Raw genomic sequence first — 23,740 nt, 5'->3', positions numbered from 1 at the left:
CGCACGCGCTCGCCACCGCGCAGCGGCTCAAAAAGCAACAACACGAGAAGAGGATGATGGAACGAGGCGGCGCACGGTGCAGAAACGGGGGCGCGGCAACATGCATCAATTCGCTCGTGCGCCGTCCCCGAAAACAACGAAGCGTCAGCCAGCCGAGCCATTCCGGCTACGAAGGATCACGTAAGCACGGTTCTATTAGTAGAGGCCTTGCACAAACGAAATGGGCTTCACGCGCGCACACGGAAGGTGGGGACAGGGTGTGAAGGTTGGTTAGCGGTTGGGAAGCTGATGTAGACGTACAAGGCTAGTGCTTAGGCAGTTTCGACTTTTTGGACAAGTGTTGTCTCGTCAGCATTTTGGCCTTTCGGATGAACGTGTTGAACGTTGCGGGAAATACTATATACTATACGTGCGCTGTATATATGGGTTACACGTGCTCTTCAACCAAAGTGCAGAGACACAGTTTGAATCCTCAAGAGCAATGCAGTGATGAGTCGGTAATGGCTGAAGGATAACGTGGCTTATGCCTTGAGTCTGACCTATAAGCTACCGCGTCTGACAGTCATAACCGAATCGGAGCTGCGGTCCCTGCGCAGGCATGTAGAAATGTACGAAATAAGCAGACATAAGAGTGGTGACCATACAAATATTCTAACCAGGATGGTGCGTTGATAGTGTGTGCCGTATAGACGCGATTTTCATAAAACAGGCGGATGAGTTGCTTTGAATGGCCTTCAGACCGACCCCTCTTCTAGAGTGAAAGTGGCCTTCGTCAACCTCCAGGAAGCAGTTGAAAACCATGACTCACTATCGTCTTTGTTCCAGCGTTAATCTGTGCGTGTAATAAAGAATAAACGAGTATACAAGGTAAATGAAATGTAACTAACCAGCTTTAGCCTAGCTTGCCGAGAAGTACAACTAAGCTTAAACGTAAACCATGAAGACTTCGAGGTAGCTTCCATCGATATGGCCGAAAATGCGTTGTCCGCTGCGTGCCAAATTCAACGATTGAATACGAGACTGTTGTCGAATGATGTTCAAGGCGCCGAAAAAGCTGTCTTGCTATACGGATGTCCATGATATGAAGAAACATGGGGATGACGTATCCATTCTGTCGGAACAAAGACATCGCTTCATTAAACAAACGGCTTGTAATTATGATCACGTTCTCAAACCGAAGCATTTTTCACTACATCAAAACAATATTTACTGAAAGAACTCCTAACAAATTGCTGAGCGAGGATAAATAAGACCGATAAACAGGATTAGAAGTGGCCGTTTGTGACATGACAGCAAAATAATGGTAAACCAATGAACACATACCAGTGCGAAGCCATGAAGTACCTGAGCTGTAACAGGTGTACAGCCCAACAAAACTGTTTCATATAGACAGGTCTCATGTTTGAAAAACAAGAAAGCGTGACATGGCTAGCGTGCAGGCGTGTGATGAGAATAAAAAATAAACACTTTTTCCTATTTGTTATGGAGCCATTTCAATTTGTGGCCGCAATAATATGTGGCTTCCTGATCGAAGATAAAAGGCTCAGGACCAATACAAGGATGTCCGCCAACCAGAACTAGCAAGCTCGCGGTACACATCTATCTGTCATGGTCTGGAGTCAACGAAGTGAGAGAAAAAACAAAACAAAGAAGACATTGTCACCGTTCGTCATCAAAAATAAGTAAAGCAAGGCATACCTTCCCTGGCATAAAAAAAACGTCTGTCTAAGGAATCAGGCCACTTTGTGCCGGAATATATCCCATTATTCGAAGAGCAACACTTTTCTGGGTAGCTTGTAGTTCACCATCGGGAGGCTTCAAAGAGGCTAATAATAATCATTGCGCGACCTTGATTGTCCTAAAGCATGTCCGTCTCAACAGCTACATACCCTGTGAACAGCTTGAATAAATTATTCAAGGAGACAAGCAAGGAATGCCTGGGAAAAGCATATACCACTGGATTTATTCTGCTCGGTCGCAAGCTGTTGCTGCTCAGACACTAGAAGTGGTATGATTGCGATATGTATTTTGTCACAACAGGTGGATACAGAAGAGGGAAGCCTAACTATAACGCTTCCCGTCCTGACAGATGGCTTACTAGTGCGCACAATGCAACTCTTTGTTCAGTGAAACTGCAAACGCCACCATGAGCAACAACTGCCCTTGACAAATTTCGTTTGGGACCGTCGCAACATGGTACTTCATTTGATTGTGAAACAACGGTTGTGCGTTTGTCCATGTGGCCTGCGTACACTACTGCCGTGCAGAACTATATAGCTTAGAATGATAAGCACCAACGCCATGCCAGAAAGACAGCCTACGAGACAAAGATCAGTCGTTCATCAGAAGGGTCAGTGACAAAGCAGGGTTATCACTGACGCAGAAGCACGTAGAACTCGCAATTTTGATGGGAAAAAGCACTTCAGCAACTATATCGCGTTGTTGTTGGAATCAATGGCGTTGCCTTGCTTCAAACATAAATGTGATCGGTGCCTGTAGAACATGAAGCATGAAGGCACCGAGCAAGGAGTAACGCCATCTAAACTGAACGTAGAGCACGGACAGCTCCCTCGAGCGTCCTTGACTTCCATTGAGTGTTTCAGCTGCAGAAGCGCAAGAATAAACTTTCTACCGACTTAAGCAGTCGGTGTTTGATATCAGGCGTGTACCCTAGCTTGTGGAGAACATACGACTGGAACAATAAAGTAACAATGGAGACTTTCGTGAAAGCAAGCCGTGTTTTTGTACCAGCTCACCATCGATATTGTAACAAAAATGCAGTGAGTGTACCCGCTTTAGTAGAAACGGCACTTAGCATAAAGGTCGAAACGTACGCATTCCGGTATTTTATCCGCGTCCGTTAGCCTAGTCCTTTTTTTTATGCCAGTAAAATAATCGGCAACAAATTACCGCTCTCAATAATATACCTATAGGCTTCACGTGCCCGCGACATACCGGAGATTGCGTATGTGCAGAAAAAAGTTGTTGTTTCCGAGCACGCCTAGCCACATTTCAATGAATGCGACATACACAGCGAAGACAAGCGCCAATGTTGTGATAACCACAAGGCAGTTTTCAAGCGGCAACAGATCAAGTTCGCGTGAAAACTTATTCAAGCACCTCAGCATTCTTATTTTCCCTACAACTCTGATTTCAAAGGTTTACGCAAAGAAGGTATTGTGTTCTCCGCACCAAGTCAGAGCTAACGTAGCTCGTGATTCTTTGTTTCACATTAACGCACATTTTTAAAGCAGCATCTACATACTTCTGCAAAAAAACTATCACTTAATCTACAATAGCTGTGTGTGCATGAAGCTTCCAGACATTAGAGCTTTAAGATCCGCCTATTTATGCCGCACGGCATCATGATTATTTCAGAAGACACAACCGAAAACAATTTTTTATCCCTCTTTTTACACTTGTATTAATAGTAATTATTACATACACCAACCGATCATCGAAGTTTCGCTACAATGAAAGTTTCTCAGAATGCGTTCAAACGCTTAATAATTGCCAACACCACATAGTTCGCAACACATCGCAAAATAAGAGGTATGCTAGCAAAACTTGACAGAAGTTTTCAACAGACAGAAGCAGTAAAAACATTGAATCTGACCAAATGTTAGGCGCGCGCAACCTGGAAATAAACGATCCACTGCATGCGCCAAAAGCACAAGTTCAACGAGCGCCCAAAGTATACGCTTATGCTGCAAGTAAATTTAACAAGTGCGCGGACTACACAACCTATGGAACCTATGCATGAGCGCGAAACAGTTCTCATAAAAACGCGCGGCAAACGTATCTGTATCTGACATAACAGTAGAACACGAGGCTAAATCACTGACATGTCCCCCATTTACATTCATAGGCCGATGGGGCACTGCACATCTGAGAATCACATACACGAGATTATATATTTTTTACATTTTTCTTTCGAATTCCCGATAGCAAGCAGCGAAACACCGCCTTGACCAGCTGGGTTTTAAGGCGTGAGCCTTAAGTGGCTCGCTGCAGTAGCTCATACCTAAAAAACGCGGCGTCTAGTCAAGTGATACAAAAAAATATCATCAGCAGCAATGGCTCATACCCCCGTGAGCAATGGTTCATGCATACCCCCGTAAGCAAGCAAAAAAAAATGCAATGGCTCATATCCCCTTAAGGCAGAGGCTACAAGAGCTCAGCAAAGTGAAGCGAATAGTGCATACATTCATTGAAATCAACCATACAACACACAGAGCAGCATACGTTTCAATAAAGAACAAGCTCAAAACAAGCATCTGAATCATCAATGAAGCATTACACCCCCCTCCCCACCTGGAAAGTACGCTACGGACGAGGATGCTCGCCAAGCGAGAAAAGAGGTGCGACGTGCGAAGCGGCGGGAGCCAGGCGTTCGACCGCGAGGGCTGCTTTCCGCTGCTGAGAGGATGCAACGCAAAGTCGAAGAACGGCGTCGTTGGCGCGAGTCTGACCCCGCTATACGAGCGCGCGAAGCCGCAGCTTAACGTCGAAAACGAGCCGAAGAAGCCGAACTGCGAAATCAGCAACGCGACGATGCGAGACGGCGCATTACCAAGTGTGCAGCAGGCTTTCGCCTGCATGTGTTACAGGAGTGTAGCATGCTGCCGAACTTCTTATTGCGTTCGGGTGGACAAAACGTGCGAGACCTTCTGCAACAAGTAGCTTAAGTAATTAACAAATAGTCTGATTCGCTTTTTATTTGCCGATTTCAGAGCAACGTTTCATTGGAGAATCGAAGGTGTGTTCTAGTTTGTCAAATTCTCCAAACGAGCACGTGCTTGCTTATACCATAATAAATCCACGACTCACACCGCCCAAAAGCACGAGTCCTCCCGACGATGCCTTTGCTCGACATGACTGGCGCTCGGGGAACCTACGCATACTCGGTTTGGTTAAAGACGGCATGCTGCTGCGCAACTATCACGTGTGGCCCGGATCAATTGGCGCACGCAGGAATTACCACAAGGGTCCCCACTTGAAGACACTGGAAGGTGTCTGTATCGGCAATGAAACAGTTGGGTGGCTACAATCTTACAGCAGGATCTCGTTAGAGGAATGCAGAACAGCCATACATAACGATATGCTTAGATTCCGTAGTGCAGACAGATGACGTAAAATAATAAAATAGCTATTTGTAATTTTTTATTATCTGAGTGAGTGATGGAACGTCTTTATTAAAAACAAAATGGAAAAAGTTAAGGAAGATATTACATGGCCCCATGGCCTACATATTAAATGAATTCATTAAATGTGGCTGCTCTAAAACATCACTGCTGCGAAGGCACCGAATGCTGTGCCCGCCTTTCCATAAAGCCACTCTGCGGACATGTAATTGACCTATGCGCCACAGGTCTTTTGCTCAAAATAATTTTAGAGAAAAAAATAGCATAAATGTAAAAAGAACGGTATAAGTTCGTAGAACGACAACAAAGCCAGTTCGAACTCGTGCCTACTCAAACGTTACGACGAACAACAGCAGTGGCGCCACTGCCTGCACAAAGAAGCAGAGGCAGAGTTATGCCATAATATCCGAAGCCATTGACACTTAAAGATATTATGGCAGAAAATACTGTTTAGCTTTTTTCCTGCGGACACCTTCGTCGAGAGGACGCAACGTGCCATATGTTAATACGCATGCATTCGCGGAACCTTACAGTCCGCAGCAAAAATGAAACTCCCCTTTTCTCCAGGCGTGTAAGGCCTACATCAATGCGTATGCTAGGCTCAGTGTGCACGCGCCACGAAACTGGCCGAAACCTGAGCGAGCAAATTGACAAACAAGTGTTTTCGACTGATTCGATGGAGTCGGGTGCAGTCAGGTGCCTCTCTATACGTTGCTGTCAGGCATCGTCGCGTTGCTGCTTTCGCAGTTCGGCTTCTTCGGCTCGTTCTCGACGCTTAGCTGCGCCATCGCGCGCTCGTGTAGCGAGGTCAGACTCGCGCCGACATGTGCAGCGCCAAGGGGATTTTTACACAGTCGCTACTCCATGCTGCACAGCTCACGAAGTGTCAACATCGGCCAGTGGTGGCCACGGAATTAGTCGAAGAGGAAAATTTGTGCTGAGCCTTCCTTCTGTTTCTTTAGCGTTGGCTTCACGACGCAAGCACGCTTCTGTAGCTATAACGTATAAAGGAGAACCTCTGAAGTTAGTTGCATATGAAATGCTTGTTCGCCACTTGTGATTGACAAAATCAGAAAGCTTATGTAGTTGCGAATCACCTTAGCAGGGAAAAAATAAGTAAATAAGAAAGTCGCAGTTTCGCCCGAAAGGCGAAGCATCCAACGTGACAGCAAATTAGTAGACAGCTATACGAAGTAAGGATGGTAGTTTCATCAGCCGTATAAATTTGTTAATATTCACTTACTAAGTTAACAAGCACGGTGTCACGCGCGCACAAGCACACATGAACACATCTCTCTCGATGACCGCGAAAACTCGCTGTCAAAACGCCAGAGTGAAGAAGCCCGCCAGCAGCAGCGAGCGAATTGAAATTCGTGCTGCTTCTCGCTTCAACGCGAACTAAGCGGAGTGAACACAGCGCAAGGCGAAGCTATTAGCATTCGTCGCAACTAGGCTCTGTCCCCATCGTAGATTGCTTTCAAGATGGTGCCCACGTGGTCACGCCATACGCAGCAGCCGCCGGAGTCGTGGCTCTCCTCTCCCTCCCCTCCCCCCAGTGACTTGCGCGCGACGGAATACAGCGCGCTTCCTTCCCACTTTCCGCCCTTGCGCGTGCGAGAATAAGCCTCCACCGTCGGCTCTCCCTCGCACGCTTTCACTACAGCATAGGGCGCGCGGCGACGATGTTATAGCCCTTGGACTTTATACGCAACATCACGACGACGCCGGTGTCGACGGCGACGGCATAAATGCGTCTGGATGTCCATATAATTACTATCGCAATAAAGAGGAAGATTGAAAATTATCTCAATGTAATCTAATAATTTGACCCACCATGTGCACGTCGGTTAATTCACTGGCTATGGAGTTTTGCTGCTGAGCAAAAAGTCGCGTGCCTGATACGCAGTGGTGATGGCCGCTTTACAACGAGGCGAATGTAAGAACTTATTCTTAAACTAAGCCTTCTAGAAGCCTCCAGGATTTTCTGACCGCGGGAAAGACAGATTTACTTAATATGCTTTACACAACATATCAAATCAACAGAGGACAGCAATTCGCGGCATTAACATGGCAATAGACACCAGAGCAGAGTTCTTGTGTGTTTAGAAAACGTTTATTCAACAAGAGACGATACGAACAATGAGTCACAATCACGGCACAATTCCACCAGGTCGATCACATATACAAAGTACGAAGCAATGTATACACGGCGCGTTTAAAAGCTGGGTGGTAACTGCCGCTGCTTGCTGTCTTGCCGAATTGCTGGCACTGAAGGTAGTAGTACTATCACTCCTACCCGTAAGGTGCCCAGGCTGCTTGCGTTGTTTTCTACGGAATCCCTGAGTGATAAAACAAATGATATATCCTCGTTGCAACAAATACTCGTATACGTCATCAAGAGCACAATTCCTTTAATAAAGCAAACCTCTCAAATTTTTCTACACCTATTTTTTTAACCATTAGGTCACAATCACACGTATACTTCTATTGTGACAACGCCAGCTCCCCTTTCAGACCATCGCCACGTGTTGATGATAATGATGATTTGCATAGTACGGACCAGACCCACAATGGCAGACTAGCAATGAAGCGGGCGGTGTATTTGAAATAAATAAGAAGAAATAAAGAAATACGGGCCACTATAAGAGCTGTCACGTTGCGTAGCACGGGGGCGCGAGAGCACATGCGGGAGCGCCTTATGCCAAAGATGCAGGAATTAAAAAGGGGGCAAATTTATACAATTTCATTGCCCGTTTCACTAAAGAATCGCTGCGACAGATTCCAAAATGTGCGTTGAGTGTGCATATTTTTTTTGTGCGTGTTAAATAGCTCTAGGTAGCCGAAATTTATCTGAAATTTATCCCCCCCCGCCTGCTACACTGTCTCTCGTTGCCCGCTAGTAAGAGTAGGCTATTATACCGTTTAATTTAATTTTGAATAGTTATTTGATTAATCAGCGGGAATACGTAAATATTTTTCCATGTTTTCTCACCGACGGCCCTTTCATTCATTGCTACCTCATTTGCCTTCAAAAGGAGCCTTCGGCCTGTTCTGAACATGCATTGCGTGGCTTGCAGAATCAAACACGCTGTCGCAAAAACAAGTGTCTGTTTTCTACCCTTTTCTCAGAAGACATCGAGAAACAGGCGCACGTTGCGTTATTTGAAAATGATTGGCTCCATTTTCCTCTAAGTGCTACCAACCGACTTCTTCAAAGTTTTATGAGGGAAAAAATATGTCTACAGTGTCAGGGACAGCTTGTTATGGTAAGTGTTATTCTCGAAACATTACCGAGATTTATTAATACACATGCGCTGAACAGCAGTCATTATTTTCACGACGTTGAAATTCTCATTGCAATATTTATAATTTTAGGTCATACATTTTTACTTGCTGAGAAGGAATGTTGTCAAGCAAGCAGACAACAAAATTGGACCTCACAGATGAAATAAAAAAATAAGCCTCAAGGTTCTTCCTCGATGACTACAATGATCAAGACATCTACTACATATTATCAACATGGTGGTTGAACGATAGTAGCACCATACTGCCATCCAGTAAAATGGTATGAGTGCTGACGCTCACAATAACAAAGAAAATGCAAATAAATTGGCAACGGTGTGCATTAGGTCTGTAGGATCCGCCCAATAGTGAAGGAGCTTTACACTTCTTCAATTTTAAGACCATACTTCTCTGACTACTTTGGTGAAACTTCTTCACTGGACTGTTGCGGTACAAAGAACGCGCAGAAATTCAAAGTAATAAATGCGCAGTAGAAGTTAGGACATTTTGTGGTAACCATTTCGCTATTCAGTGTCTCAACCGGTATAAGACTAGATAACGCAATGTGGCAATGTCACTCTGAAGGCAGAGTGAGCCCACACACTTCGTGCACTTGTCCATAGTTTTTCTTGGAAACTTGACCTGTGACGGGACGCCTTAGAGAAGCGCACTGTGAGGTCGTAGCGGAATTCATCAGATTGCACTGGCACAATCTTGGTTCGTTTCACTGGAGCGTCCTGCATCATGATAAGCCCCTTGGCATTTATTACCTTGCATCATAATATATCAAGTTTCACTCGTGGAGGAAAGCGTCACCCTCTCAATGTTACTTTATTTGACCCCTAGCTGTTGCAGCATGTCATGTTTTTTTTTTTAATATGTGCAAAAACGGAACACTAGCATGTCGTGCCCGCAAAATTCTGTATTTCACAGTCGGCCGAATCGGCATCGTTTTGTTCCAGAACAGCTTGAATTTTTTCGCCACTCAGGTACCGCGCTCAATATCATAACGGCAAAATCCAGTCCCACGGTACCCATTGGGTATTCAATGTTTCACAAGTTCTTAACTCATGCACCCTTTAAAACTTCAAATTGAAATACGTGTTAACATGCGCCGAAATTTTTTAACATCAACGCAGTGGTAAGAAATTTGCCCTGGCTTACGCTTTCACGAAAAAAAAATTACTTATCAGGCGAAGACGAAATGACACGCGCGCACTATTCGATGCCATTTTACTTGCTTCCTGCTCGGCGCAGATGGAGCCTACGGCGTCATCTCACGGTACTTCAAGAAAACCTGAACGCCCATTTGCTTAATGTGGGCCTGGATGCATGAATTCACTGTTTTTTTTTCAAGCGATCACTCAACTCCAGAGAAGTGGTACACGATTGGATACCTGGGGGCCGCAGAGGATAAGGTGGATGCTTTGGGCTATCGTTGCTTAGCGCGACCAATTATGATCACCAAGAGCGGAAACCAATGCCTTTATATAACTGCTCGTATTATCTTTAGTGAAGTGCGTGAATTGGCCAGAAGAGGCGATACGGCATCTTTCACTCTAATACAGCGGATTTTTGAGAGGTGGAGGCTGTCGGAAGACTCAGAGGCACAATTCGAATACAAAAAAAAATGTACAGTAACCATGGACGATGATTGCCAATGCGCGCGAATAGCCCGAACGAACAAACCAGCAAGCGACAGCCCCCTGCCCTCACCCTCCATTCCACCCCTCCCCGCAACCTGGTTATCCGAGAACACGCGCCCTTTCCCTCGGTCGTTTTGTTTCGCAAGTCCGACCACCGGCCATCAACTACTGCCAACCACAGACTGCCGCCAACAAAGAAAGCGGGCGAAGAGGCAAAGAAAGTTATTTGTTTTAAAGAGACGTCATGGCTCAAAACCACAGAGTCGATCAGCGAGTTTGGCTGTATGCCAGGGTTTTTTTTTTTTTGCGTTGGAAGCCTACCTGACAGTGACAGTTGGTTCTTAGGTTGACAACGTCTGGAATATCGCTAACTTATAGCAGAAGTCGCATGCGCTTGTAGTTATTTGCTATTTTGTAGAGCTACTGCGGACCTAATACGGAGACCGCGATTGCCCGTGATTAGATTTATTGCAATGCAGAAGTGGTGTCATGATTAGACCTCTAACCAACTTCCTGCCAAACACATGAAAGCGAAAGTGGCGTCACCTCTGAGACGACAGGTCAGGTTCCATATACTAGGTTCAAGTTCCATTTGTTTACACCATAACGATATGGGCAGGCTCGAGCAAAAAGTGAAAACATTTTAGTTGATGGCAGACGAGCCTCCCATGCGTGCGTGCATATTATTTCAGACATTTAAAAACACAACTTCAATTTATACAATACACCAACAGTAAAAAAACATCAGCTTTCACAGAACAATGGCAAGTAGAAAGAGGTCACATCATAAAATGTCCCAAATACCGCGTACGCTGCATTTTTCAACCCAACTGTTGTGGGAAATTAGTTTGTTGAGTAACAACAAAGGAACTGTATCATGTGGCATCTGGTGTCCGTGTCAGGTGCAGCAGAATTGAAAGAACCAAATTTTTTGCATTCAAATAGATAAACCGTCGTGTTCGTTTTGATAGATAAGAACTACAAATAAGTGTGTTAGCAATTACAGACCGATTTTTTAAACTAATGGATAAGAAGCAATTGTAGAAATAAGGGATTGTTGTTAAGTCTGAAAAGTTCCCCAGTTTCTACGTCGTAAAAATATCCACATTATCTGCATAAAGCGCTGTTCTTTTTTTTTTTCGTAGCACGTATATTTCGCTTATGGTGCAGTATTTCACCGGACCGATGCATGATGACTGAAATATAAGGACAGTATATTATAGATATTTAGCTCGCTTACCACAGTGAGATACGATCAAAGCTTCGCTAGCATGCCAATACATTTTGCAAGTAGCATATCACAGAGATAATGTCACAATCTCAGCACGTGTTCCTTTTAGTGTTGTCACAACAGTTAGCAATTTTATAATGCAATCCAGTAATCCAACGAGGATCCAACGAGAAGGAGCTCTGCCGTACGTACAATAGTGCAACTTCTTCTTATATATATATATTGTAACGAAGAAGAGTAGCCGCCTGCGCCACAGCACCATCGCTACCGGCATGAGCTCGTGGTTGCTGTCTTTCGCCGAACGCTTGTGACAGCTACCCGTTCGCGCCCGTTGCTAATAAATCTCTTGGCAAGTGGTGGAGGTGCGGGGTTTCGACCACCCTGGAACTTCGGAGTCGCACTCTACCCCCCATCATGCCCGACGACGCACGCACTCCTCCAGCTCCTCCAACGGCGCCGGCCACCTTGGTTTGTGCCGGTGCCTTGCGTCAGCGAGATCCCCCTATCTTCTCCGGCACAGATGACAAAGACGTTGAAGATTGGATCTCGTCTTATGAGCGAGTGAGTGCCCATAACCAGTGGGACGACGTTACCAAGTTGAGAAACGTCGCCTTTTATCTTACGGACGTTGCGAAACTATGGTTTCTCAACCATGAAGCCGACCTCACTTCGTGGTTGGTCTTCAAGACCAACTTTACCCAAGTTTTTGGTCGGCCTGCAGTTAGAAAGCTTCGTGCAGAACAACGTTTGCGCACACGTTCCCAAGAGACCGGAGAAAACTTCACGAGCTACATTGAGGACATTGTCGACCTTTGCAAACGGGTGAATGCGTCAATGTCAGAGGAGGAGAAGATCAAACATATAATGAAGGGTATTCAGGACGACGCATTTCAAATGTTATTATCGAAGAGTCCTCACTCTGTCGCTGAAGTCATCGAATTGTGCCAGAGTTACGACGAGTTGCGCAGGCAACGGCTTCACACCCGACGTCCCACCCCGCCCGCCGACTCTCTATCCAGCCTTGGGGTCGACGACTACAACCATGCTACTCTCTTCATCAAAATCCAGGAATTCGTTCGCGCAGAGGTCGCCCGCCAGCTATCGTTGATATCTTCTGTCCAGGAACCACCCCCTGCTTTGCATCCTACGATCCGCGACTTCATTCAAGAACAAGTCTCTCAAGCCGTTCCTCCAGCCGTTGAGCAGCCACCAGTCACGGCTCCTCTCACTTACGCTGAAGCAGTTTCCCGATCTCGTCCACAAGCGCCCCTGCCGCCCTCTATGCATCGACCACCGACATTTTTGCCGCCATCTATGCCGCTTCACGACCGCCGGCATTTTCCTCCTATGCCGCTGCCCGACCGACAGCCTTTTCCGAATCCTCAACCGCGACTCGGACCTTACCCCCACCAGTGGCGCACCTTCGATGACCGCCCAATATGTTTTTCTTGCGGTGGTGCTGGTCACGTGGCGCGCCATTGTCGTCGTGGCATGCCTCCTCTTCAGAACATCCGGCGGGCGCCACCTTTCCCCGCTCCGTTTTCCTCGTCGCCTTCCAGCCTTCCTACTTCTTCCTTTTCCCCTGACCGCCCAACCGCCTCTACTCGCCGCTCACCATCTCCCCGCCGTCGCTCGCTTTCTCCGATGCGGCGTCGTCCCGTGTCCACCGAGCAGGAAAACTGATGGCCGCAGTTCCCGAGGCACGAACTGCGTCCACGTCGCAATGCCCAAGTCCTCGTCCCTCTCCAGCCAACGTCATCGAAGTCTCTGTCGAAGGAATCGCCGTCCTGGCGCTTGTAGATACAGGAGCCGCCGTATCCGTAATTTCCGCCGAACTCTGCCGCACACTACGAAAGGTTTTGACGCCTCTCTCCGACTTCTCCCTTCGAACCGCGAACGCTCAAAATATAACGCCTCTCGCTGCCTGTACTGCTCGCGTCTTCATTCAAGGTCTACTGTATACCGTCGAATTCGTCGTGCTGCCCACTTGTTCCCATGACATCATATTAGGCTGGGACTTCCTTGCAAATAATAACGCCGTTATTGACTGTTGTCACGCCGAACTCGAACTTTCTGCACTTCCAGACGTCGAGCCTATCGACAACGACCCTTCCAGTGTTAAACTGTTTGTTTCCGAAGACAATTCCGTCCCTCCACGCTCTTCCCTGCTTGTGCCTGTGTCGTGCGCCGCTATTTCTGATGCCACTGTTTTCTTTACGCCCTCTGAGCTGTTCATTCGCCGCCGATGTTCTCCGCTGCCCTTTGCTCTCCTTACTCTTCGCAATGGCGTCACGAAAATGGTCGTCGACAATCCCACAGCCTGCCCTTTAGCTTTATCTCATGGTGAATGCCTAGGCCTTGTTCAACCAGTCGACACCTTTTGCATCTTTGACACTCCTGCCGTTTCTACTTCTGCGGGCCTTGGCGCACTTACTTGTGACTCTGCGGTTGATCAGTCACTCCTCGACGCTTTCCACTGCTCCATCGACGATGGCACGTCATCTTCAGAACGAAGCCAGCTTATTGCTCTCCTGCAGAGGTTCCGCGCTTCTTTCGACAGCCATGCTTCCGGTTTGGGCCACACATCGACCGTTTTTCACCAAATAGATACCGGCAGTCACGCACCTTTACGGCAGCGCCCTTACCGAGTTTCCGCCTCTGAGCGCCGTGTCATTGACCACCAGGTTGCTGACATGCTCAAGCGTGGCGTTGTGCAGCCTTCCAACAGTCCCTGGGCATCACCGGTCGTCCTCGTTAAGAAAAAGGATGGCTCTATTCGATTCTGCGTCGACTACCGACGTCTGAACAAGATAACGCGCAAGGACGTTTACCCGTTACCGCGCATCGACGACGCCCTCGACTGTTTGCAGGGAGCTGAATTCTTTTCTTCGCTGGATTTACGTTCCGGATACTGGCAAGTCCCCTTGGCACCATCTGATCGACCTAAAACAGCATTTGTGACACCTGACGGATTGTACGAATTCATCGTAATGCCTTTTGGCCTGTGCAATGCTCCCGCCACTTTTGAGAGAATGATGGATAATATTTTACGCGGCCTCAAATGGAACACATGTTTATGCTACCTGGATGACGTAGCTGTCTTTTCCGCTGATTTCCAAACCCATCTCAGCCGTCTCGAGCAAGTTCTCAAATGCCTTACTGTCGCGGGACTTCAACTTAACTTAAAAAATTGTCGTTTTGGTGCCCGAAAGCTCCCTATTCTTGGCCATGTTGTATCACGAGACGGCGTCCTTCCGGATCCAGCCAAGCTCCGCGCTGTCACCGACTTTCCGCAACCAAAGAAGTTAAAAGAGCTTCAAAGTTTTCTTGGTTTATGCTCATACTTCCGACGTTTCATTCGAAATTTCGCTTCCATAAGTGCACCCCTGACAGCCCTTCTAAGTGGCGACAAAGAACTTTCCGCTTGGTCGCCTGCCTGTGATGACGCCTTCACGAAATTACGCCGCCTGCTAACCTCGCCACCTATCCTCCGCCACTTCGATCCTGCAGCGCCCACAGAGGTCCACACCGATGCCAGCGGCATCGGACTTGGCGCCGTACTCGCACAACGAAAAGCGGGCTTTGATGAATATGTCGTTGCCTACGCGAGCCGAACTCTGACAAAGGCCGAGGCTAATTACTCTGTTACAGAGAAAGAGTGTTTAGCCATTATTTGGGCCCTTGGAAAATTCCGTCCTTATTTGTATGGTCACCCTTTCGATGTCATCACTGACCATCACGCCCTTTGTTGGCTGTCTACCCTTAAGGACCCATCTGGCCGACTTGCTCGCTGGGCCCTTAAGCTACAGGAGTACGACATCCGCGTCCTCTACCGTTCCGGCCGCAAACACACGGACGCTGACGCCCTTTCTCGCTCACCGGTCTCCGCTGACTGCGCTTGCCTATCCGCCCTTGAGCCCACAGTTCCATCTCATGCACTGCGCAACATGCCGTCGGAGCAGCGCAAGGATCCCTGGATCAGTGCTCTCATCAGCATCCTTTCTGATCCATCCACCTCATCACCATCGCGCGCTCTTCGCCGCCAGGCTACCCACTTCTGCATTCGCGACGGCCTTCTTTATCGTCGTAATTACCTCTCTGACGGTCGCAAGTGGCTTCTCGTGATACCCCGCCATCTCCGTAACCTTATCTGCGACGCTTTCCACGCAGACCCTCAGTGCGCACATGCCGGCCTCTTCAAGACCTATGCTCGACTACGCATCCGATTTTATTGGCGAGGCATGTATAACTACGTCAGAAAGTTCATTCGCTCCTGCGCTCCGTGCCAACGCCGAAAATTACCTCCCGGACAAGTCTACCCGTCACAACCCCTTCCCTGCCCTCGTCGGCCTTTTGATCGTGTTGGCATAGACATCTACGGACCGCTACCCTCCACACCAGCAGGCAACCGCTGGATTATTGTTGCAGTGGATCACTTGACCCGCTATGCTGAAACAGCTGCTCTGCCGACTGCCACCGCCCGCGACGTTGCATCGTTCCTATTGCGACATTTCGTTCTTCGCCACGGTGCCCCTCGCGAACTTCTGAGCGACAGAGGCCGCGCCTTTCTTTCCGATGCTTTGAAGGCACTACTCGACGAATGCCGAATCGTTCACCGCACCAGTACAGCGTACCATCCGCAAACTAACGGCATGACCGAGCGCTTCAACCGTACTCTTGGCGATATGCTCTCCATGTACGTCGCCTCTGATCATTCAAACTGGGACCAAGTTCTCCCTTTCGTGACGTATGCGTACAATACTGCGACCCAGGCAACTACTGGTTTTTCCCCTTACTTTCTCCTATACGGACGAGAACCTTCTACTACTCTCGATACTATTCTGTCATATACACCTGACGCGTCCGAAAGTACTCCGCTATCTGAAGCTGCTCGTCATGCTGAGGAATGCCGCCAGCTTGCCCGCTCTTTTTCCACCGAGGACCAGTGGCAGCAGCAATCCCGTCAACCTGCCGGCCGTTCTGCACCAACTTTTTTGCCTGGCTCTCTCGTATGGCTTCGGGTACCCGCTACTACACCCGGCCTTTCCTCAAAACTTGTCGCAAAGTACCTAGGACCCTACCGCGTTCTCGAGCAAACGTCCTCCGTCAATTACATCGTAGAGCCCCTCACGCCATCGATGGACCTACGCCATCGCGGCCGCGAACTTGTCCACGTCTCTCGCCTTAAGCCGTACTACGACCCAATAGTAGTCTCTTCGCCTTGAGCCGCCAGGATGGCGCCTTTTTCTGCGGAGGGCGATTGTAACGAAGAAGAGTAGCCGCCTGCGCCACAGCACCATCGCTACCGGCATGAGCTCGTGGTTGCTGTCTTTCGCCGAACGCTTGTGACAGCTACCCGTTCGCGCCCGTTGCTAATAAATCTCTTAGCAATATATTTATTTTTGATGAGCAAGAAATTTGCTGCACTCCACGTACTTAACTTTTCCATTGTTGCCTTTAAATCGCAGACGCGTGTCGTCTGCATGTAAAATACATATTGGTTAGTCACTAATAGTTAAGTCGTTAACATACGTAAGATAGACAACAATCGTCCCAGGACGCTTCAGCTGTGGGATACTAGTGATTCGGCGCACTAAAGATGCCGCAGCACAAGTCGTGTTGTGATGGTAATAATACATGGTAATCTTTATTAGAAAGTGTTGCTCTCGGGCCTCTTTCTTTTTAAAGGTGTGTGTGATCACGCTCTCCTAGCTAAAGAGCAAGGTACGAGGTTGGATAGAGGAGTGAGTGTGGAAATGACATATTAAAGGGATCAATTCACACTGAGACAGAGATACGCAATTCTTCGCAACCGACATCACAGTCACCATTGTTTCTTTTCTCCCCGGCTCTGTCGTAGAGCGATTCAGTGCTCTCCATTCCAGACCCTTTCGTCATCAAAGCCTTTGTTGGCGTGTCAACTGATTAAAAGATATTAAAAGAACTGAACCGAAAATTCTGCCACCACCCATGGCTCGAACCAGCCATGAGTCGCGCCTGCCACATATGGTTAGAATGGCAGAGCTAAGCTGGTCGCGTCTTGTTGCAGGAAAAACAGCGGAGCAAAAACCAGTGCGCGTCATGGGTCCCCAGGGCATGGCCCCGCAGATCACCAAGCAGCCCGAGTCGCGTTCGGCCAAGCCCGGCCACAAGGTGGATTTCAAGGCGACCGCTACTGGTTCGCCAGCGGTGAGTTACAGCGGCCAGTTGAGAAAGGACATGTAGCAGTGTGCCATCTTTCTATCTATCTTTCTATGTGCTATCTTATAGATGAGTGCGCAGAGTCGCGTACTGGGCACTTTCAATGTGCCATGAGAAAAAGAAAACTACGCAACCCTATTGCACATGCATTCACTGAGCACGGCTGAGTGGCCGTGTAAATCGGGAAGTTCGAGCCACTCGATGCCGCGCAAGTGCCATCCAGCGTAACGGCATACGTGTAGGTGCCACGGTGAACGTGGCAAGTACGGTGAGCACAGTACATGACGCCCATCAACCCATAAATAAAATAGAAGCAAGTTTGAACTAGGAATAATCAGTCAGTCTTCGCGACAATTATACACCAACATGTTACGCATAGCGCTGGCATAGAATTGGGCTTGAGCTTGTGGGGATGCGCGACCCTCGCGCCTCCCCTGATGTTTTTCCCGCATAGCGCGTCTCCTGTGATCCCGCTTCGCCGCGTGGCCTGTGACGTCAGCGCGGCCGATGTGGTTGAAGCGCAGTCCGAGAGATGGCGCTAGTGTTGCGCGGCTGTGGGGTTACCCTCGGCGGGAGAGACTCTTGGGTTCGAGACAGCCAGCAGGCCGCACGCACCTGCCGCGCGTGCCGCGCCCCTCTTTCCCGGTGGGTCGGCGCGCGGCGGGGGACGTCTCCCGCGAGCACGCGGCAAGCGATGCATCTGCGAGACCGCCTCGCGTGGCCGCCTTCGAACGCGCCACGATTCGCGTGACTATACACGCGAACGACCAGGCGTTGGGATCCAGCATGGAGCGAACATATTCGCTCGCGAGGACGCGGTGAGTCGGACTTCTAGATTTGTCGCGCGCCCATCGGCATGTTTTGTGGATAGCAACTCGGCTAGCAGGCATTGATGTATGAAAGGTGCAATAAAGGCCCTTGTGATTGTTTGCACTACTGTGTTGTCGTTCCTTTGTCCCAAGAGTACGGTGTGAGATATCCCACATCAGACCCCACAAGCTAAAAGCATGCACACCATCGTTCACGCTTTTGGCACGCGCAGAGTAGATACTACGGTTGTTGTTTAATTTCCTGCAGGAGCGTTACAAAATCGCAGCCTTTGCATGACACTAAAATAAGGTCACAGCTAAGATGATGTATGATTTACATGCGAAATTGTAATCCAGACAATTTTAATACAGGATGTCTCTGCACCCACTATTCTATATAAGAAAAGAATAGTCGTCTGAATGAATGAATTGTGGGGTTTTACGTGCCAAAACCACGATTTGATTATGAGGCACGCCGTAGCGGGAGACGAGACTTTGGATTAGTTTTCACCACCAGGGGATCTTTAACATGCCCCCAATGCACGGGACACAGGCGATTTTGCATTTCGACCCCGCGGCGAAATGCAAAAGCCACGGCGGGGATTTGATCCCGCGACATCTTGATTAGCAGCGCAACAGCGTAGCCGCCAAGCCACTGCAGCGGCTGTAAGTAGTGGTCTAAAATATATAAAAGTGTTGCATCGGCACGTGAAAAACCTTCGACCTTATGTCGTATATTTTCGACGTAGTCGTGGAGACTCGCGAACAGATCAATTATGATTTCTGTTTCGTCACACGACAAATGCTAATCCAGTGAGGGAAACAGCAACGCCATCCGGCCTCTGCCTCGCTGTTGTTATAAAAAGGGCCCCGCCGCGTGTGCCGTCCATATATGAGCACACTGGCAGGCGCCAATCACTTGTGCATATCGCTGATTCCTGAAGAAATAGTGCGCCCATCCCGTAGTGGGCTGGCTTGCAGCACTGTGCCCGTCTTGCTGCAACCCTTTTGCTATAGCATTGTGAGCACCGACGGGCATTTCAGCAATACCTGACACTTCGGCAGTTCAGAAAATTATGCGGTTCATACATGTCGTCTCAGGGTGTAAGCCAAAATACACAGTACACAGTCATTTGAAAGAATTTCATACTCGAGACGTTCAACAACCTAAACTGCTGGGCTATTTGGTTCCGAATTAGACATTACAATCGAGCAAACGAAGACAACGTGACAGCAAAGAGGATAGTTGTACGCTTAGACGCCTCCTTAGTCGTGTTAAGAGCGTTCTAGCAACCACGAAGTCGATGTGAAGAGAAAAGTAGCGGGAAACGGAAGCGGGATGCGAAACCCGGAGACGTGAGGGAGCCCGTCAGTCGAAATTAATAAAACGGAGACAAGGAGACACGAAATTCTGCACGAGGTTAAGTCTTCCAAAATACGTTATTCCGTGAAAGCTGCGCCGGTGTCTGCAGAACGTTCTTGTGGCAATGCACAAACCACCAGCTAGGTATCCCACGCTTCCTCGATACCAGTTTATGAAACAACGACCTTGTATGCCGATGTGCAGCGTCAATAAATATGTCGCAGTTATGCATTCAGAGGCTGCATTCACAAAGCTTTCCGCTCATAAGTTATCCTTGCCGTTGTCCTGCTGCTTTCGCTAATCATATATTGAGAATCAGGATTGGCTGGATCTTTCTCTTACGAAAAATTCTGGCGTAAGAGCTTTTCGTGGATACCGGCCCAGTGTATTCTGTACGCAAGCGTCAATATTATCAAAAGACTCTGCCTGTCTCACTTTTTTATGTGCTTTTCTTTAGTTCGTTGCCACCAGATAATTCTCATTCCTGTTTTCATTTACGGCAGCCTGACATTACGTGGTGCAAAGACGGTAGACCCGTCAGCTCAACCATCGGAGACATCGTGGTGAGCACAACACCCATTTCGCAAGAAGAAGTCACGACCACACTCACCATCAGTAACGTGACTGTCGAAGATGCTGGAAAATACGTTTGCGTCGCTACGAACTGCTGGGGTCGAGCCGAGAGCATTCAGGTCACCCTAGAGGTCAAAGGTAAGCCACAAAACGCTCAATCATATTGCTCAAGGAAGCCGTCCGCCGCGAATTTTTCTCGCCTCTTTGACGGCAGTGTTTAATGTAAGCAGTATATGCTTTTCTTTCATTTTCCTCTGCAATTAAACTGTGTCCAGTTCAGGGTAGCGGTAAGAACAATGCAAACATCTCAAGTACATCGTACGGCTTCTACCGAACTGCTGCAACCATCCGAACGATGGTTAGTGCACCCATGTTCAAGCGTAAGGCACCTTAATTTCTTTAATGCGCTAGCATTATACAGGACACTGACCGGCCTTCGTAGTTGGAGTCAACACAAAATAAAGCGGGCCGATCCAGGAGGCTGTTTAATCAAATGTGTGAGTGGGCTTATCCTAATACCACTGCACGTCGAGCGTAGTTCTTTTAAGGAAATGCACGCGCGTGCGTTCGCATCACGACACGTTACATTCGCAAACGAGGTTCGCTCGATAAATTTTGTCTACGGCGAGCCGTACGTAACGCCTATTAACGTAACATGAAAGCAATGAAAAGTACATGAAGAAGGATAGTCTTTCAAGGTTGCGCTGGTGAAAAAAGTGCAGGCTGCTCTGTTTTACACGCATGATGCCCCAATACTCCTATGAACCTACTAATGATAGGAGGTCCCCTGGCAGTTTCTTAGTGTGGAACCTCCTGATGCTGTATATAATATTTAAGCCGGTTTTTTTTTTGGTACATGCAATAACAACAAATAAACTCGAACTTGAACTTGATGTGCTAATCTATTCGTTTCGCGGTTGAAGAGCGGAATTCCATTTTTGTAGGTAAGAAGGGAGTAGGAGCACTACAGTAGCTAAATATCCTAAAATTATTAATTTGTGTTTACTGATTGCGATTTCGTGCGCCAACCACTCAGCGATGAGCGTGCAGGGTGTGCAGTACAAAGACAGGAAATACGAAGGTCACCGGGTTTTGACCAGCTTTATTACTGTTATTATTTGTGTTATAGTTGTTTCTTCACGGGGAAGACGGTGAAATAAAATTCACGTGGTGCTCTGTGGCCACGGACACTTTTGGACACATTTGCTTGGACATTCAATAGACATAAAATATATACAGACTTTTGCTTCTTATTGAGATGCGCCTTCTAGGGGAGCGAAACCACTCCTCGAAGTAAGTCCTCGTGTCACATACCGTGAATGTATCGCTGGAGCTGTTTCGCCGTCAGTGCCGCCTGACGCTCTACCGCGACTCCTGTGTTTCACAGTGCAAACGTTGGACTTTTGAGCACATCGTATTCTGACATGCCTGCATCAACGTAGAGCGCACGCTGAGAATATCTCCGTTGTTTTTTTGCAGGAGGCAAGGAGCCACCGCGGTTCATCGAACAGCTGGAGCCTGTGGCGGCCACAGATGGCTCTCCCGCGATTCTACTCTGTACAGTAGTCGGCAGCCAGCCAATACATGTATGATGGTTTACTGCTGTTTGTAAGCTGTGTTCTAAACATTAACCTCAGGACAGTGGTGCTGTTGGCGCCAACATACGGACCAGTTGTTCAATCGTGCAAAACTGTAGCTGTGCACGACATGCAATTATAGAAAGTATTGTCTCGGTTAACAGCACGACCAAACCAAGCAGTTAATGGTTGTGCAATAGGCTGATATTTTTTTGCAACGAGATGTCCCCTAAGTAGAACGCTCTCATTATTTTGTTTCCTTCCTTTTAATGTGGCCATGTCGAACGTCTTGCCGTGAGAATTAAAAGTCTGTCGCACAATAAAACAACATAAAAAATGACAGTTGGCAGCGCAAGGATTTTATCTACAGTCTTTGAAGCATATGAGTCACTTCTGTCACAGTTTGTTTAGTTACCACTGACAATGGACAAGAATGTTTCATTTCTTCGGGACAGAGATGTAGCAAGATTATGTCACAACTTATAGAAAAAATACGTTTTTCAGCAAAATCATGTGACAATTCTCCAAAAATAAACTGTGTTCCTGAACTTACATAAAAAATTCAAGAGCGGCGCGAGTGGGCTCGCGTTTTTATTTTATTTTTATGCTAAAGGAGGGGAACGGCGCCAACGCCTGCCAATTGCGCACGTGGTACACCAGGGCCGGTGCGGTGTAGGGATTCCTTTCACTCGATTCCATTCCTTTCCTATCATCTACCGTAAATCGACGATCCTGGTGATAACGTAGGCGGAGAGCCGCTCGAGTCACTGACGAAAGGCGAAATGAAAATGAATTGTAATTGAATCGTTACATTATTCCAACCCCGGTTAACAGTAGGTGTGGTAAGGAGAGACATATCTACTTGAAGCAGTAGCTTTGCGTGATTTCAGACAAGCCACGTAGATCAATTAACATTACACTGCGACATGCAAGTCGCTTGCTGCCACATAATGTCACCGAGGCTGTAGTGCAGTCTGTCTAAACCATGCGGGAAGGCAAACGTAACACGTAACACCTCGAGCAGCAGTGTGCGCCATCTTCTGCGTCGCGGAACCACAGGTGATGTCGAGAATGCGAAACAAGGACGAGCTCAGCTCAGATTCTTGCAAATGTTCTGACTTTTAGCGACAGTGAACATATTTCGCAATGGCGAGCTTTAGCCGGAATTAGGTCCGATGAAAAAAACCACTCCTTAAAATGATGCGGAGGCAGGACGCGTGCAGATGGGGGTGTTGGTGTATTGCTGATGATATTCAAAACGCGTGGTTGAAGCTAGCCCCAGAACCTCTTTTGTATTTTTTCCTGTGCAGATCAAATGGTTTCAAAACAGACCAGAAGTTAAAGACACGAAAGACTTTCAAATGCACTACGATCTCCAGACAGGCCTAGTCTCGCTTACCATTCCGGAGATTTACGCAGACGACCAGGGCCTGTACACGTGCCGAGCATTCAACGAGTACGGCCAAGACGAGACATCTGCGGCTGTCACTGTGGTCGGTAAGTCATAAAGTGGGAAAACATTTTTTAGCACTTGCAAGTGGGCGCGCATGATCGAATAAGAGGTATATAGTTGAAGGAAAGCCGGGCTCAAATGAACAAATGAGGTGTGTATGCTGCTTATTATTTCTCATAAAGGCTGGTGACACAGAAAGAAAGAAGTCAAAAATGTGTTTTTCTCCGATAAGCCCATTGAGAAAGGCTAGCCGTTGCCTTGACTCGTACCCTTACTTAAGCTGCAATTACCGCATCGGCATGTGCGAACTGTCTCGATTGAATGCGTAGTCACTTGTCGTTGTGTTTGTTTCTTTAAAATGTTCGAGAACTTCAATATGGGAGTGAACATTCGCAGATTGAGACATTAGGACTCCTTTTGACCATCACTAGCAAGTCTTAATTCGTTTCCCCAAGCAGCTT

At 47.7% G+C, this 23,740-nt stretch overlaps 1 protein-coding gene across 1 annotated transcript; it reads left to right on the top strand.

The window, feature by feature from the left end:
• Window positions 1–53: 53 nt before the first annotated feature.
• Window positions 54–23,334, top strand: LOC139052052 (palladin-like). Its single transcript, XM_070529123.1, has 5 exons — window positions 54–180; window positions 17,353–17,492; window positions 20,180–20,387; window positions 21,729–21,835; window positions 23,137–23,334. The coding sequence occupies exons 1-5, from the start codon at window positions 54–56 to the stop codon at window positions 23,332–23,334; spliced, it is 780 nt and encodes a 259-aa protein (XP_070385224.1).
• The last annotated feature ends 406 nt before the right edge of the window (window positions 23,335–23,740 follow it).

This window comes from Dermacentor albipictus, unplaced genomic scaffold, assembly GCF_038994185.2.
Source record: "Dermacentor albipictus isolate Rhodes 1998 colony unplaced genomic scaffold, USDA_Dalb.pri_finalv2 scaffold_17, whole genome shotgun sequence".
In the NCBI taxonomy this organism is placed as follows: Eukaryota; Metazoa; Arthropoda; class Arachnida; order Ixodida; family Ixodidae; genus Dermacentor; species Dermacentor albipictus.
Note: the sequence above shows the minus strand (reverse complement) of the source record. Positions and strands in the feature narration are given on the sequence as shown.

Coding starts and splice junctions, on each gene's coding strand:
- LOC139052052 (XM_070529123.1), top strand. CDS start 54: ATGATGGAACGAGGCGGCGCACGGTGCAGAAACGGGGGCGCGGCAACA. Junction 20,388..21,728: donor GGTCACCCTAGAGGTCAAAG/GTAAGCCACAAA, acceptor GTTTTTTTGCAG/GAGGCAAGGAGCCACCGCGG. Junction 21,836..23,136: donor TCGGCAGCCAGCCAATACAT/GTATGATGGTTT, acceptor TTTCCTGTGCAG/ATCAAATGGTTTCAAAACAG.